The 16,722-nt window shown below is 30.3% G+C and overlaps 1 protein-coding gene across 1 annotated transcript in view; it reads left to right on the top strand.

The window, feature by feature from the left end:
• LOC100575255 (AT-rich binding protein-like) overlaps positions 1-16,722 on the top strand; it is a 69,696-nt gene that overhangs the window by 16,426 nt on the left and 36,548 nt on the right. The window contains exon 2 of the mRNA XM_008184442.3: positions 7,710-8,555. Within this exon, the coding sequence (XP_008182664.1) occupies positions 7,751-8,545 (795 nt within the window). The 5' untranslated portion in view covers positions 7,710-7,750 and the 3' untranslated portion in view covers positions 8,546-8,555. The remainder of the gene's footprint in view (positions 1-7,709; positions 8,556-16,722) is intronic.

A 16,722-nucleotide genomic window follows, 5' to 3' on the forward strand; every position in this document is an offset into this window, starting at 1 on the left:
TACCACATTAGTGGAGGAGACGTACAGTTGCACCGTTTCTTTTGAAAGTTTCTACAGTCGACGGCGGATCAGGGAAAGAAAACCTTGACATCAACATTGGGCCCAACTTATGGGGAACTGTGTCCCCCAAATTCAACTATGACATAGGCAACAGTGATACAAATCTGTACACCTATATAAAAATGAATGTTTCTTTCATCGTCCTCTATTGAGTAGGTATATAAACTCAAAGACTACTTGACCGTTTTCAATGAAGGTAATCTATTAAGTCCTTAAGACAATATTTTTCTAAATAAAATTATTACATTTACTATTTTGGTTTTTTGGTTTTTTATTTTTATTTTCTGATGACAATATGCATTTTTTATTTCGATATGTAAAATGGAAATTTCGGGCGATAGTAGCGTATGATTTATAAGTATTTAAAGTTTTGATGGACACTCAATGAGTGGAGCGATACAGAATTTACCACGAAAAATGTTGTTCCATTACTCCGATCATCTAAACTTTAAAAACCTGTAGTTAATAAACTACCTACTTGTTCGAAATTTGATTTTTATAGATCGAAATACTCCGAATAATGTTATTCTGCTTTTCCAAAAGTCGAAAGTCGGAGTACGATAGCACCTTACATATTATTATAGTATATTTAGAGACCGTGTCACATTTGTCGACACCTAAGAATCGAGTCAAAATACGTTGAAATTATGTATAGGTATCCAGCTAGGTAGGTAAGGTGTTCCGTAATCGTCACGCCCAACATAAGACTGCAACACAGCAATGTTGTAGCTGCAACAGCCGTGGTTTATAAAGCGACCCTGCGGCGGCGGCAACTACGTAGGTACGTATACCTATATAATAATATAGTACTTTGTATAATATATTAATAAAAGTTATAAGCTCGCGGATAGAGACAAAAACCGTAAAAAAAATAACATTGTTCGCAATCATATTGTAACAGTTCACGGAGCTGTAGGTATATAGTTTATGGTATATATAGATACATACCACACTCACGCGTTCGGTGCACGCCAAAACGCCGAATAACCATAAATTTAACTCGGCTGCTCCGTGTTCTCTATATAATGTATACAATATAATATATATATATATTATATTATACGCATACACACACAAACCTATAGATATATATATTATATACAATATACATATTATCTACGTACACGTGTATAACCGCGTGTAACCCAGTTACCATAAATTTAAACTTCATTATTTTTTTAACCGAATAAAACCGCACTGGAAACTACTACCTACCTATATATATATATATATATATATACTGTACATTATATAGTCGGGTTAAAGTTCATTTAGACACCGTGCCCCCTCCCCATTTCCCCCTTCACCGAACGAGTACACGTATAGTATGACACACACGCTACCTCCTTTTGTCCGAACGTATATTTACAATATATATATATATATATAATAGTCATATATTATATTATATATTTATCGAGTAGGTACATAGGTGTATAATGAATTCTCGGGATTAGTTTAAATTGAAATCAGCACATTGTCTTCACTATCACGACGATTAATATATTATTAAATTATAATATTATGTGTCACGATGAATTTGTGTTGTACAATTAGGTAGGTGCCTATATATTGTTTGTGGGGCGCTATCCACAAAATATAATAATATTATATTATACTAGTTGCCCGACCTTCCTCCGGAAGAAATTATTTTTTTATAATTTAAATTAAAAACACATGACTATTTTTTGGCTATAAAAATAATATAAAATAATTACATATTGTAGTTATTGTTATTGCTAGTTTCTGAAAACTATACATCCTACATTTTGAATTCAACCACTGGAGTGGTAAATTTTATTATTTTTATTATAGAATAGAAATAAGGTAGAAAAAAATGTAACAATAAATTATTTGTTCAATGAATAATATATATTTCAAATGGAAAAATGCAAGTGCAAACAAATAAATAAATAATTAATAATAATAATAATAACAATAATAAATAAGCAAACAAACCGGTTTCCTTCGTCTCCAAAATCACGTTAGATTCTTATATATATAGATTATTATACGGCGTAAGCATAATACCGCATTGTGTTGAGATCTTAATATAAAAATTATTTATTGTTTTAATGTTTTCCTTGACTAAGTATTATATTCTATCTGTGGCGTGTTTAGTTTTATCATAGTATTTTATTAAACATGCTACTGAATAACAGAATATATGACTTATATGACTCCTATATTATAATTCATAATAACTAACAACATTAATAATATTAAATAGTGGCCCACCACCTTAAAGTAATATGATATTAGTCTCTTTGACTATCTTGAGTTCATTGACCGAACGAGTAGATAAGACGATAGGTCCAAGAATTAAAGATATACGTCATGCATATTGTGACACAACAATTAAATCTGGCTATTTTATAAATATAAATATAAATATATTGATTATCTATTACGTATTTCTTAATATGAACTTCTAATCTCTGCTTCTTAATATTATGTTGTCATCACGATCAAAGATATAATGGTTACCCGACGGGCTAGTATGTCACAAGCAATATCACATGGCAATTAAAATTACTTTCAGAATCAGCTGTTGAACTAAGCGGCTCTCTATAATATTAATATGAGATAATATTAATATATTAATATAGTACAATAGTACATAAATATTCCACTGCTGTCTAGAACGCTGCACAATTGTTCTTATCATGAGAGTAATATTAAAGACAACTATTCCATGCTCGTTGGGTAACCATTATATCTTTAATCATGGTTGTCATTCATAAAGGAAAAAAACCGCGGAAATTGATAATAGGTACATTTTTTTTTATATTGTTTGGTATGACTCCAAATTACGTAAAAAAATACTTTCAAAGACATTTATATTTTCTGACGCGATGAGTCGAGGAAAATATAGTTGAATCGTCAAAATATATGTGACAAAATCGGTAAAATGGACTAAAAAAATGTGGGAATACGCCCTTTAAAATTCTCACTGACCCCATTAATCATTGTAGCGTATAATCTAATAGAAAAATATTGTTTCCTAATTTCCTATGTGGCAGTATGCATGTAAGTAAATCGGAAACATCCTGTACAACAGGCGAATCGCGAATTTATGTGAGTCAATTAATCGCGATTTCAAATAATAATAATAAGCGACGACTACTGTATGATAATATTGTTGTATTATTACGTGTCTTCGGACTGCACAAGAAAAATTATGTTGCCATAAAACTCGATAGTGATTTAGTCTAACTTTACCAAGTATTTAATAATAATATTAAAAACTACGTTCAATACTATTATACGACACCTACGTCGTAAGTCGTAACGCTCATACATGCCGGTGTTATGGTTGTATATTAATATTATATTATGCCTACAAATTATAATAATAATAGTTATTAAGTAATTTTAGTATAATATGCGAACTTATATTTTATATTTTCCCGAACGACACACAACATTTTGCGTGTGAACATTGTTTCGTGACGTGCTTACATTGAAATTATCGATATTTCCAATTTTTGAAATCGCAAAAGATAATATCAAATTCGTCACGAATTCAATAAATTATTTGATTCCCACACACCCATCATATTATTATTATAAGCACACGTACGCTAGTATTACGAGTACATACTCAAGTCTGGGGGTCCACAGAGATCCGATGTGCGCCCGGGGAAATATTTTTGTAATAATATTCAGTTCATAAATAACGGACGAAGACAAGTCAAATTTTCACGACCGCGTAATAACAACATTGGTGAAAACTATAATAGGTACCTAGGAAAAAACAATACTATATACGATCATATTTTGTAGGTAATAATAATTAGGAGAAAAAGAACAGAAATAATAACAGAAATGTCTTGACTGTAAATATTTCCCGGAGCGGAGGCAAAGAAAAGAGTAGGTACCTAAACATATAACGTGTTGTACATGTTGAAACCGAACTGTTGCAGTGGTTTCCATGTAAACATATAAATTCAATCGAGATCGCACTTTTACCCGACCAAACTTATGTGGTTGTTTTTAAATAACATTTTCCGGTGTTTAAAATGAAAATAGAATTTTACGCACTATATTATATAGAATGTACAGTTTTTTTTTATTTATTAATGTTAAAGTTTTGTAGACCATTGGTTTGTGGTTTATTATTATTATTATTTTTAATTATTACATTTTTAAAAAACATTATATTTAATTAATCTCAAACTTAATTTTGACCCAACGAATTTACAATTTACAGTTTATATCTCGTAGAACATTAAAAAGTGTATCAATTTTGCGAAATTAAAAATTAAAAAACTATTTAGTATCGTAATGGCATTAAAAACAGTTGTTCCAGCTGTATATTATATAAAATAATAATAACGTACTAACCAAGCGGTAAAAATAATAAAAAAGTTAAATTTTCAATAATTATTAGTGATTAGTTACGCGTTCTAGTATTTTCTATAAATATAGAAATTAGATAAAATATAGACTTTACAGTATTTTTATCGTTTTAATTACAAATGTGTATTGTTCATTGGTATGTGATAGTTTATTATATGATTATAAAAAAAAAATAACTAATGTAGCTACCTACAATAATAACATATAGTATGATTATCTATACTATTATATAAAAAGAAAAGGTTTGTTTGTTTCTAACGAATTAACTCAAAAACTACTTGACCGATTTCAAAAATTCTTTCACCAATATAAAGAAATAGGAAATAGTATAAATTTAAATCATACAGTCCAACCCAAGAAGTTACTCAAACAGGAATTTTGAGATTTACGTTGGACATTTTTGTTTATAAATGGTTGTTATTGGTTATCGGGCAGATCAGGTACAAAAATGCATCAAATCGAATTTTCACACATTGCCTACAAAGGTGGCTCAGTTGCACTATAGCCGCTAATAGGGGTGTCTTCAATCCACCACAGGTGGATTGCCTACTTGATATGCTGTCACATATTGTCCGCGATCCGACATAGACGGATTGCCTATCAGGGTGTCTGAGTTGCACTTACTACAACGAGTTACACACATGAAGATTTAAACAATCTCAATTTTTTAAGAGTTGTATTTTTTACGGGCAACGAAATGCGCGAGATCGGCAAGTATAATATAAAATCGATTTGATTGGAGCTGTTCAAAGCTTGAACAATTCACATTTTCACAAACTGTCATTGTTTTTTTTTCTTATGCTAAACTTCAAATCTACTCGAAACAAAAGTCGAAATGAAAACTATCTCTATAAATTACAAAACAATACGCATCAAATTTTTGGTATCTCTACGCGGAAATCATTAATTAACTATCAGAGTATTATTATTATATTATGATATCAGATCTCCATCTCTTTCTCGGACTCAGTGCATCAGTCGTAGAGCGCGCATCACTCTTAGGTATATAATTAAATAGTGAACAGATATAAAAACCTAAAATAATCACATATTTTAAAATTTATTAACTCCTCTATCATAAAAAATATGTTATTTATATTATATTATGTGTACTATTAAATATTTAATGTGCAATTGTACAGTAAAAGCTTTTATATAGTAGTAAGGTAGTTGGCAAATAAAAATAATTATATGATGCTATAGAATTACGGCCCTAAGAGCCGTGCCAAGAGGTAGAGGGGGGTGGGGAGAAAATTGGGCAAGTTCCCTAGGGCGGCAAAAGTTGTAACATTTTAAAGTGCGGAAAATGTTTAAATATGTACGTTTAATAAGGGCGCCAAATATTATTGACCTGGGGCGCCAATGAAAGTTGGCAAGGCACTGATGGTCTTGCTAAACAAAAGTTTCATAAAAAAAAATATATTAGTTTTGAGAGAAATCCATATTTACATTTTTTATTTTCTTATACCTTAATTATTTGCTAATCTATTTGATTTAGTATAAACCATATTCACATTAATTGTTTTTTCGACGAGAAATGCAATGAAATAATAATAAAAAAAGTATTATCGATAGTTGACATATTACATGAATTTAAGTTACTTTTACGTTATAACTTAGCGATATAAGCCGTTTACACTTCTATTTACTAAGGAAAAAAGGCGTAGATAAATATGATGTATTAATAATTATTATAAACCATCTATACCTACATTTATTTACTAGAGTAAAATGCAGTAAATAAATGTATAATATTAATATAGATAATATGACATAAAATATAATAAATATAAAATGAAACATAAATGTTTTACAAACTGTCAAAGTTAAAGTTACATAAGTAGTTCAAATTATTATCAAAAACCGATTTATTTTCTCAAATTCTACTGTGTGGTAGGAATTTTCTTAGTTGTTGAGAATGTCGTTTCGTTTTAATACATGAATGACTCTAGGCCCCTGGTGCATTCAATGGTTAGGTGCAGTAATTATTTTGGATTATTCACAACATTGCTAAGCAATAACGCCGTAACTTGGGTAGAATATGAAAATGTTAAGCGAATACGTTGTATAGTATATAAAAAATATTTACGGCGTTTATGTTTAGTGAATATAAAGTACGAAATTCTTACTCATTACTACGAATTTTTTTGTTATTTACGCATTTCCAAAGAACAAAAATTGTGTTTTGCCTATTCAATGTAATTTTAGGGATTTTTTACTACAGAAAACAACGTGTAAAATTGGTGTAAGTACTTATAAAATTTCACAACTAACTCATTTTTATTTTCGAGTTACGAAACATTTGCTTTAAAGGGCAATGTGTGTTTACTGTAGGTACTAACTTAAATTCATCAGGTCGAACCATAAAATATAAATGAATAATTATTAAATAATGGAATATAATAATATTAGCCTGTAGGCTGTTGTGATGTTTAAAAATAGTTCAATGTCATGTACTTAACACTATATATTGTTAAATATACTAAAACAATACAAAAAAAAAAAGTACGTCTGGTTAGAGGACTCCACATTATAATTATTATAATAATTGTATAATGCATAATATTGTTATGGGTTCTCAAACAACCCTGAACTTCGAGAAATTGCAACTGTTCGAAGTTTGTTGAAAACTAATACTCGAAATCTAACACTTCCAACTCGGAAACTATTTCGAACAGTTCGAGAAAAATCGAGGTCATCGTTAAAATGTAGGTCTTAAAAATATAACTGATTCAAAATTCGTGTACAGATTGGTTTTGCAGATTATATGGACTGTTTGGAATTACTTAGTTGTTCAAATTTCTACGTCCCTCAATGATCATAATGAAAAACGATGATTACCAGCTAACTATAACAACTATAACAATTAATTAATACGTTAAATTATTTACTATAATACGTGGTAATAACTAATTTTAATTATTTGTTACATGATTCATTAAACATAATTCATAATAATATTCACACGTAGGTACCTATTTGATAAATGTGATGATAAACAATAATACAGAATACAGCTTCCTTAATTTAAAAAAATATATTTTTTAAGGTATACTATCGTAGACATTTATAATACGAGTAATGTGTATAATGTGTACCGTACATTTGTACTATTTTTACAGGCCTAACCTTAATGGTCTAATTCACTAAATATTAAATTGGTATACAATATACATCGTATATCCCCTTATACCCTCCAAAATACCACTGCTTAAATTTAAACTTGTTATTGGCATTTAGCCCGTTTGAATAAATAATTAAAATCAACCGTTTTGTGCATCACGTAGGTGTCAGCGGGGCCCCTGCAATTCGACGTCACCGCCGCCGCATGTTCAAGACGGTGCGCGCCCAACATGGCGCCGGAGACCTGGTGGCCGAGCTCGAGTACACGATATTGCCGCAGACAGACGACCGTTCACCGTCCGCGTCGAGCGGCGAGGAAGAACAACCGCCGTGCGGCGCGGCGACCGCGTGCCATCGGACCCATCTGCACCACCACAACCATCACCACCACCAATTACAACAACAGCAGCAGCAGCAGCAAAAACAACAACAACAACAACACCACTACCAATACCGGTACCACCAACACAGCAGGGACGCGTCTCCGCAGACTCAGCCGCACCACCATCACCATCATCACCACCGCAGGTCGTCGTCCTCGTCATCCTCTTCGGCGACGGCCGATGACAGCGTCGGCGGCGGCGGTGGCGCCGGCACCAGACGCACCGTTGTCGTCATCATAGCCATGCTAGTGCTCGGGTGCGGCGTCGTGGCGGCCGCCGTGCTGGTGCCCATTCTGTTGGCCGCTCGACTGGTAACCGTGCCAGCCTCGGCCCGGTTACAGACGTTTGCTGTGGCAGCGTCTGGCGTAATTCACTCGGCGCGCGGTGACTACGTGCAACTGCTGCCGGTCAAGCACGCGCCGCCCGGCACGGTCATCAATTTTGGACCACCGCCGCCCCCACCGCCGCCTTCCACGGGCCGCCGGCGCAAGAGACGATCGGCCGTGGCCGCGGTGGTCAGACGGCGACGGAGGCGGCCGGTCGCTGAAGTCCAACACCGGAAACCAGTCCGGACTGACGACGGCTTCCGGTCATTGGACTTTCGGATTAGTCAATAGCGATGGAAAAGTAAGCGCTTACTATTTTTTATAATATTATTTTGTAATACACGCGGAGAGTTGCCAAGTTTTCTTAATATCCGACACACGTCATACATGACGCGACTTCCGTTTGAAAAAGTCTTTGGAAAACGGGGCCATATAGCCATTTTTCTCTAAAAATCAGATACCGCGTAAGCCTACGCTGATAATTTTCCTTGATAAAAAAAAAATAAAACAAAACAAAATCTGGGCCATTTTCTCCACTGTTCACTACCATGCATTATTTAAGTAAGAAAATTGTCACACTCTCATTAATTTCAATAGGTACTCTATAATTTCAGTAGCTAAGTATATATTTGTATACACTGGTAAAGTGGTAAAACAGGAATAAATTAAAATTAAAGACCAATAAAATACAATCAAATATTAATTATTTATAATAATTTAGAGCTATCTTTATAATAACTTTAAATCAAAATATATTATAAAAATTATCGTCAATTTTTAAGGAGTGTATAATTATTAATTATACACACGTATCCATATAATATAATAATACAAATTAAGTATAATATTCTGCTGTATAATTGAATATTATATTTTAAAATAAAGAATTTTAATATTCAAATAATTTACATAGGTAGTTTTTTTATATTGTTAAAATCACGAAGACAAATAGTCATAAACCTTGTTTAAAAAAAAAGTGTAGAGGAGAATGAAATGCATTTTCCTTTCTTTTTTTCGGAGGGAAATGGTCCCGCCCAATTACGGTACTATGCATAATATTATCACATATTCGCTTGAACCATTTACTACGTGTGGGTCTTATTTTTTTGGTCATGGATATATTTTATTATAATATGGTCAATGTGTTGCAGATCATACATTGGCGTTTTGATTTTCCTAATCTTCGTCTATGTGAAAATATTGTGGGATCGCGTGGATATATTATAAATCAAAAATATAAATATATTATAATATTGTATTTAGGCTTTATTTGTATCGTATGACTTACTAACAATAACTTAATAACTACCTACCTAGGTATAATACGTATACAGTGTTCACGTTCAGATCAGAAGTCAGAAGATCTTTGATTTTTGGTTTTCCTTTGATAGTCTTTCATTTTTTTTACACTGCTCGAATTTTACCATAGTATTTTCTGTTTTCGAAGTAAATAATTTTTTTTTTTAAATTTTTAAATTTTTTTCAATTACATACATAACATTTAAATACATACAATTGAATAAAAAAATTATCTACCTTCCGTATAAGCATAGCTTGTGTTGAAGGTAGAGAGCTAACTATTTTTATAAATTATGAAAATTTACAGTTTAATTATAGGTGATTACATACTAATTATGAACAATACAATACAGTAAATTATATATTAGATTTGAGAAAGAGAAGAGAGTTTTCATTTACAGATACAAATAATTATTGATCTAGAGACATAAACAACCATTTTATAACTAATGTTTTGGCATCAAAATATTTACAGACAATGTTTTTTTCGTAATAATAGGCATAGAATTAAAATGGGTTGGACCAAGGTAGTCCACGAATTTTTGGCCAAATGATTTTTTTAAATAACTAACTTTAGCATCATAAGCTACTGTTTCTCTTTTATTTAGATTTAACCAGTTATTACTTATTTGAGTTATTTACTACCCATAAAATAGCAATTTTTTTGAACAGTAGATCCACTGGTAATGCATTAAATAATTTGAAATTAGTAAAAGTTGAACCTTCGAGACTGGATTTATGTATACATATACGAACTATTTGTCTTTGATGTATTAATAATGGTTTCAGTGCATTAGCTGAGAGTCCTCCCCAAATTAATAGTCCATATTGTATTATTGCTTGGTATAGGACTAAATATATTGTACGAATTAAATGCATTGGTAAAATCTCGTGTAATTTATAAAAGCTATGACTCAAAATACGAAGACGCATTAATAAATTATTTACATGTAGATTCCACCTCATGTGTTTATCAATTGTTAAACCCAAATAACGTATACTTGAGACTCTATATATGGTTTTACATAGCTTATCATTGCACAAATTATAGCTGTCACAAAAGTGTATCGTTAAATTATCTAAATGTTCTTCTTTGTTATTTACCGTGAGATTCACAAACATTGTTTTATTATAATTTATTGATAGCTTTCTTTAATTTATGAACTCTACTACTTTTTTAAATTCTTTTGCTGCTTTTGTACGCACCTCATTCCAGGAGTCTACTGAGAAGAGGAGACACGTGTCATCGGCATATGTGACGATAAGTCCCTCAATATCTAGACTACAATTAATACTATTAATATATAGGATAAATAGAATTGGGCTCAAAATACTACCTTGAGGAACACCGCAATCTATATACATTTAATCCCCGGTAATACCATTTATTTTAACCATTTGCCTTCTATTTTCTAAGTATAACTCCGAAACCCGTCTAAGCTTGGTGATACGATACCAAATTTTGGCAAAATTTTTAAAAGTTCTAAATGATCCACCGTATAAAATACTTTGGCCAAATCCAAGAAAATCGCCAAGGCTTTTTTATTATTGTCCAGAGCATAATTTATAAAACGTGTTGCGCTATATAGAACATTTTTTGTCCCTAGACCTGGTCTAAATCCAAATTGATTTTTAGATAAAAGCTTATATACTCATATACGTATTTGCAATAATTGAATTTAAAAAGTAGTTAAGACTGCACTTGTCACGGATAGAGAAAAAGAAAAATTTTTTTTGGACCTAAGGTGATTTCGGGAGGGGGTGGGCTGATAGAAATTTAAAATTTCGGTGGGCCGAAAACTTTCAATCCGGCGCTGTAGTACGGGTCGTCACAAGTATTTATAACTTTATTATTCACTGTAACATGACTAATATCGTCCTTATTAGAAATATGTTATAAAAATATGTTATAAACAATATAATTATTTTAGATTTAACAATCTAGAACAGAAAAATCAAATATTACTTAATGTTACGCTGTAATTATTACGAGGGCTACTGGCTAGTACTCAACTGTAATCATTTTTACATTAATTTTTCTAGTTATACGATTTTGATAACTTATTATAAGTGTACCTACTTACAAGTTAAGACTCTTATAATACAGATTACCATCCCTTCTTCCTCTCAAGTTATGTTCACTGAAATTATGTTAAATTTGTTGTCAAGTTTGCCAAATTTATTTTTTTCATTATCGGACATTAGTAATCATATTATATACCTCTAATTATTTTATGTTAAATAATATTAATATAGACAAGATTATTCCGTCATAGAATCCGTTAGTACTAGACAATTAACCACAATTTAAATTTAAAAACAAAATTTAAAAAATAGATATTAGATTAACTTTAGGGAATACAATATAATACGTATAATTCGCAATTACAAAAATGCATTGATATTAGAATAGATATACTTTTCTTTTTTTTTCTATGTTGATAAAAAGAATATTGGAAATTAAAAAACCAATGTTTTTTTCCATACGAGTCCATTACACGGCTTGTGTTATTATAACGTTTAAGAAGTACCTGTACTTTTTTACAAGTAAAACTGAAAAATAAAAAGATATGTTGAGATTTGAAAACTATAAAAACTGTGTTACGATTCGTTAATTTATCCCTAAGAAGTAAGAAGTAAGAAGACAATCATCTTTTGATGAAATCGTACGTAAAATATTAATTTACTTACTAATATTATATCCATATAAATATTAGTAAGTTAAACATTATTTTACTTTGAGCCATATATTTGTTGACCCATCATGCCCTGGGTTCCCCTACATTAATTATTAAGTGAACGCGTTTTGTTGCATAGCATCAAATTGAATTAACATAATTATCCCAATTGGCCTTATGCATATATAATATTATGTAAATTCGAGCTGGTTCTATGTAAAAAAAACTCGCAACCGTGGATCGTTTAACAAATCATCCGATCTCTTATCTAACTTTAAATAAATCAAATTTTCCAGATCCAACACCTCCACACCAATTTCTTTGGGATTCATTTGATGTTTTTAATAGGGGCTTATAAAATAAAGTTGTAATTCGTATTATCGTCAAATGATTAAAAATTATTCTAATTTTCGAATGCATTAAAAATGAATTGAATAGTTTTATTTTACTAATTCATAATTCATAATAAACCTTGGTTATTTTTCTATATATTAAAAATATTTATGTATCTGAGCATATTTTTAAATGATTAAATAACGTAATTTGTTTATTTGTAATTATTTTGTTCAGAATCACAAAGATTGATTTTCTTAAGGGATTTCATATGTTTCTTTTTAGATTCGGTGTGGGGCAAGGGAGCTATTAGTTTTACAATGACGTGTGTTTTTTTTTTTGGTTAACACATTTTTGCGTGCAGTAAAAAAGCTTAGAAAGTTTTACGTGGCACCTCTTTACAGATTGGAAATTGAACACATATTGTACTCGATAGTGGAGAACTTCCCAGTAGTTTTCACAAAAATCACTAAAAATGCGAGAAACGTCGTTTTGCCAACGTCTTGACCAGACATGCTTGGAAGTCAGAATCTTTTTGATGATGTTTTTGTTGTTGTATAAAATGTTCTGAAACCAGACAGCAAAAATAAATAAGGTTCATATATTTATTGAATCGTTGTATAAAATCAGTGGTAAATACAATTTTTTTTTACTCATGTCGATTGGGTGAAACCAACCAAAATATTTTTGTTTATAAAAATGTATTTTTTAAGGAATATCTGCATTAATGAAAACACTTATTTATCGTTTTTAATTAATTATATATTTTACGAAAGGGCTTAATTTATATGAAGCGTATCACGAGTGAGGAGCCTGCTTGTCTTAATCGCTTTTAATAATTATGTAGTCGAGATTGTGGATCATCCATTATTAATTTTTCCTCATCAGAACGTTTAATCTAATTAAAATATGAAAATATAATTTGCATTGGAAAGTGTTTGAAATTAGATATATGGTGTACTTTTAGTAAATAATTATTATTATAATCTTTATTTGAAAAGCTTCAATTAATATTATACATTTTTAAACTTGAAAGACAGTAACTTGAAAATGTTATTGTAACTGTTACAATAACATTTTCAATATCCCGTCGAGTTTTTATAAAAGTAGTATTTAAACTAGTTTTTACTTTTTATAAAAATAATGGTTCATAATTTTTTTTAATAACAATAGGTATTATAATATATATTTTGTAATCACTTTTTTGAAATGTTAATAAATAAGTTCGAAAGTGGACCTATATTATATTAAATCAATTAAAATATTCAAACTTATTGTACCAATAAGCAACACGTCTGTTTTTTTCGAAGTAAAAATCTGATATTTTTATTCAAACGATTCTGAAAAGGCAATTTTTGTAAATAATAATATTATGGTTCATATTTTTTTTGTTTTTTTTTTTTAACGTAACAATAAATTGTAAACTGTATATATTAACTTTTGTTTTACCAATTGAGTCCGCTCGAATCTTTCAAGATTTTCGGAGAGAATAACCATAATATTAATATTCATCGTTCGTTTTCCGGTGTCTTTAAAATGCTAATACATACATAAATAGGTATTAGCTTTTGTGTGTTGGTCACGAGAAAAAGCGAAAATATTTGCGTTTATGTATTCATATAATGCACTATGGATATTATAATTATATATTCGTTATAATATAGCTACCTATTCAATATAATATGTGCACGGGTACAATTTATAGCCTATACATATACAAGGATTTAATGACTAACAATAATTTAAAAAGAATAGAAAAGTTTTACTTGTCAGTGTGTATTATAGCCTATAGGTACACACCGAAAAATTATAATAATTGTATAGATTTACCGATCATGCTCACCTCAATTTTTCCCATTTTTATTTATTTTTAAATACTTATTTTTTACATATGTGTCATTTATAGAGTGTCCTATATGGTGATATCAAGTTCTTCTTTTCGAATAAGTAACATCTTTTTTCTCTCCAAATTTGTTAATCAGATGATTTTTTTAAAATGTTTATATTATAATAAACGCATATTAATCGAAATTCAAACAAGACGTAGTTTTTTTAGATAACTTTATGTAGGTACTAAGGATAATAATATAATATCCCCTCCATGTTAATGGACTTGAAATATATCCGGGCTATGATGATTTGAGAATTTTAGTCATTAATAATAATTAATCAATATTTTATACTTGCAAAGATTGTCCAAGCATAATAAATTCCAAATCCAATATTACGTGCATAATATATTTGATATTTTAGTGAACTAATTTTTAAGAAATACAATATTTAGTAGGTAATATTTGCATACCTACATTTTAATAACTCAGAAACAATACATACATCAACATTAAATGTTGATTAGATGATTTTTTTGTAAATTTTACAAAAAAATCATCTTCTTAACAATTTATAGTAAAATAGATTGGTTTTCTAATTGAGAAAAATAAACTTTTATTGCCACGAGTCTATCCTTAAATCAGGGGTCTACAACCTTTTAAGGTAACGGGTTGCCTAAAATTTTTTAAAAGCCTCGAAAGCTGTATACAGTAAAATGATAGGTAATGTATAGGTGAGTAATATTGTTTTTTTTTCATTAATTAACCCGCGGCACCTTAGGCCATTGGGTAGTTTTTAATTGAGGGGGAGTGTACTGTAGGTTTATTAAACACGTGTGTTAATAATATTGTTATAATAACAACGCATAATGTATTATGCTATTCTAAAAATCTGTTTTCGGGTCTTAAATAAAGACAACGCCAGTTGCGGATTGAAGACCACTACCTTAAATGGTATGGAAATTTCAACAATTGAAATCATTGTGCAACGATACACTTAAAAATTCCAAAAATAATCAGTATATGAATAAATAAATATATAAAATAATAAAGGGAAAAAGTGGGGACGCTCATGCTCGGTGAATCACACTGCAACATAATATGCAATATGTAATATTATGCAATGTGTCAATATATAATGTTTTAATTTCCCACTCAAATAATTGTATACATTTTAAAATATCGCAAAATCTGTGCACACATCGTTCGCTGCAGTAGCTTATGAAATGTGCTTTAAATTGTTTTTTTCCCGGTATAACACACGTAATTTCCATACTATATACTCTATTTTATCGACGTCGGCGGTATTACCGTTAGGTATGTAATATTATTATTATACTCTGAAGGCTCAGTAGGTATTTAAAGTCTAAAAACTATTATAAGCTCCAAAACATTTCCATTCAAATATTATAATATAATACAACACGTCAACACCACACTGACGCGATATTCGATTTACGACAAGTACCACCTATAATATATGATTATGATATGCATAGTATGTATATTGCACAAACGAGTAATATTATATCCGTTTCAGGTTATAGATATATTGTATTCTTCGTATTCGTTATAATATATTTTATTTAAGGTTCCTTGGGTTCCTTAATTATTTATGTAAATCGTTCACAAATGCTCTGCACTACAGTGTACTACACTCTTGTGCACAAGACGCCCAAAAATACACATTACATACATATACATCCGATGATTCAGCCCCATATTTTTTTCCTGTAATAATTAATTTATTCAATAATTCTGAATTTTTAGGATTTTTAATTATACTCGAGCAGGGACGGATCCAGGGGGGAGGCTAGGGGCCCAGCCTCCCCAGACATATTTTTTTTATAAATATAAATATTATATATTAAATAACAAATAAACAAAATCTAAACTTCTTTTCACATTGTCGTTTCATATAAATAATCAATAATTTATTTAACACATTGATCAAAATAAAAAATAAAATATGGCCTTTAAGCAGGTCCAAAAAATCAAATTTTGAGTATAACTGCAATATCGAAGAAAATAAAGGGGGCAAGCGTGTTATTTGTGCATTATCCTTACATCGTGTGTATTATAATAGCGTATAGGTGCAAACAGTTTTCTGGTGGCCATAAATTGGTTTTCCACCAGAACGCATCAATATTGGCTTTCCGGCGAATGCAAAAGTCAATACACTATACTTATCAGTGACGTTCGTTCCGATATACAATTACATTTCCAAATTATCTTGTTTGTATTCATATTTCGAAACAATATCGCACTGCGGAAAATCATGTTGAATGTAATGATAACCAGTATAATATATGTATATGTGCAATGTGAA

This window comes from Acyrthosiphon pisum, chromosome A1 (assembly GCF_005508785.2).
Source record: "Acyrthosiphon pisum isolate AL4f chromosome A1, pea_aphid_22Mar2018_4r6ur, whole genome shotgun sequence".
NCBI lineage: Eukaryota > Metazoa > Arthropoda > Insecta > Hemiptera > Aphididae > Acyrthosiphon > Acyrthosiphon pisum.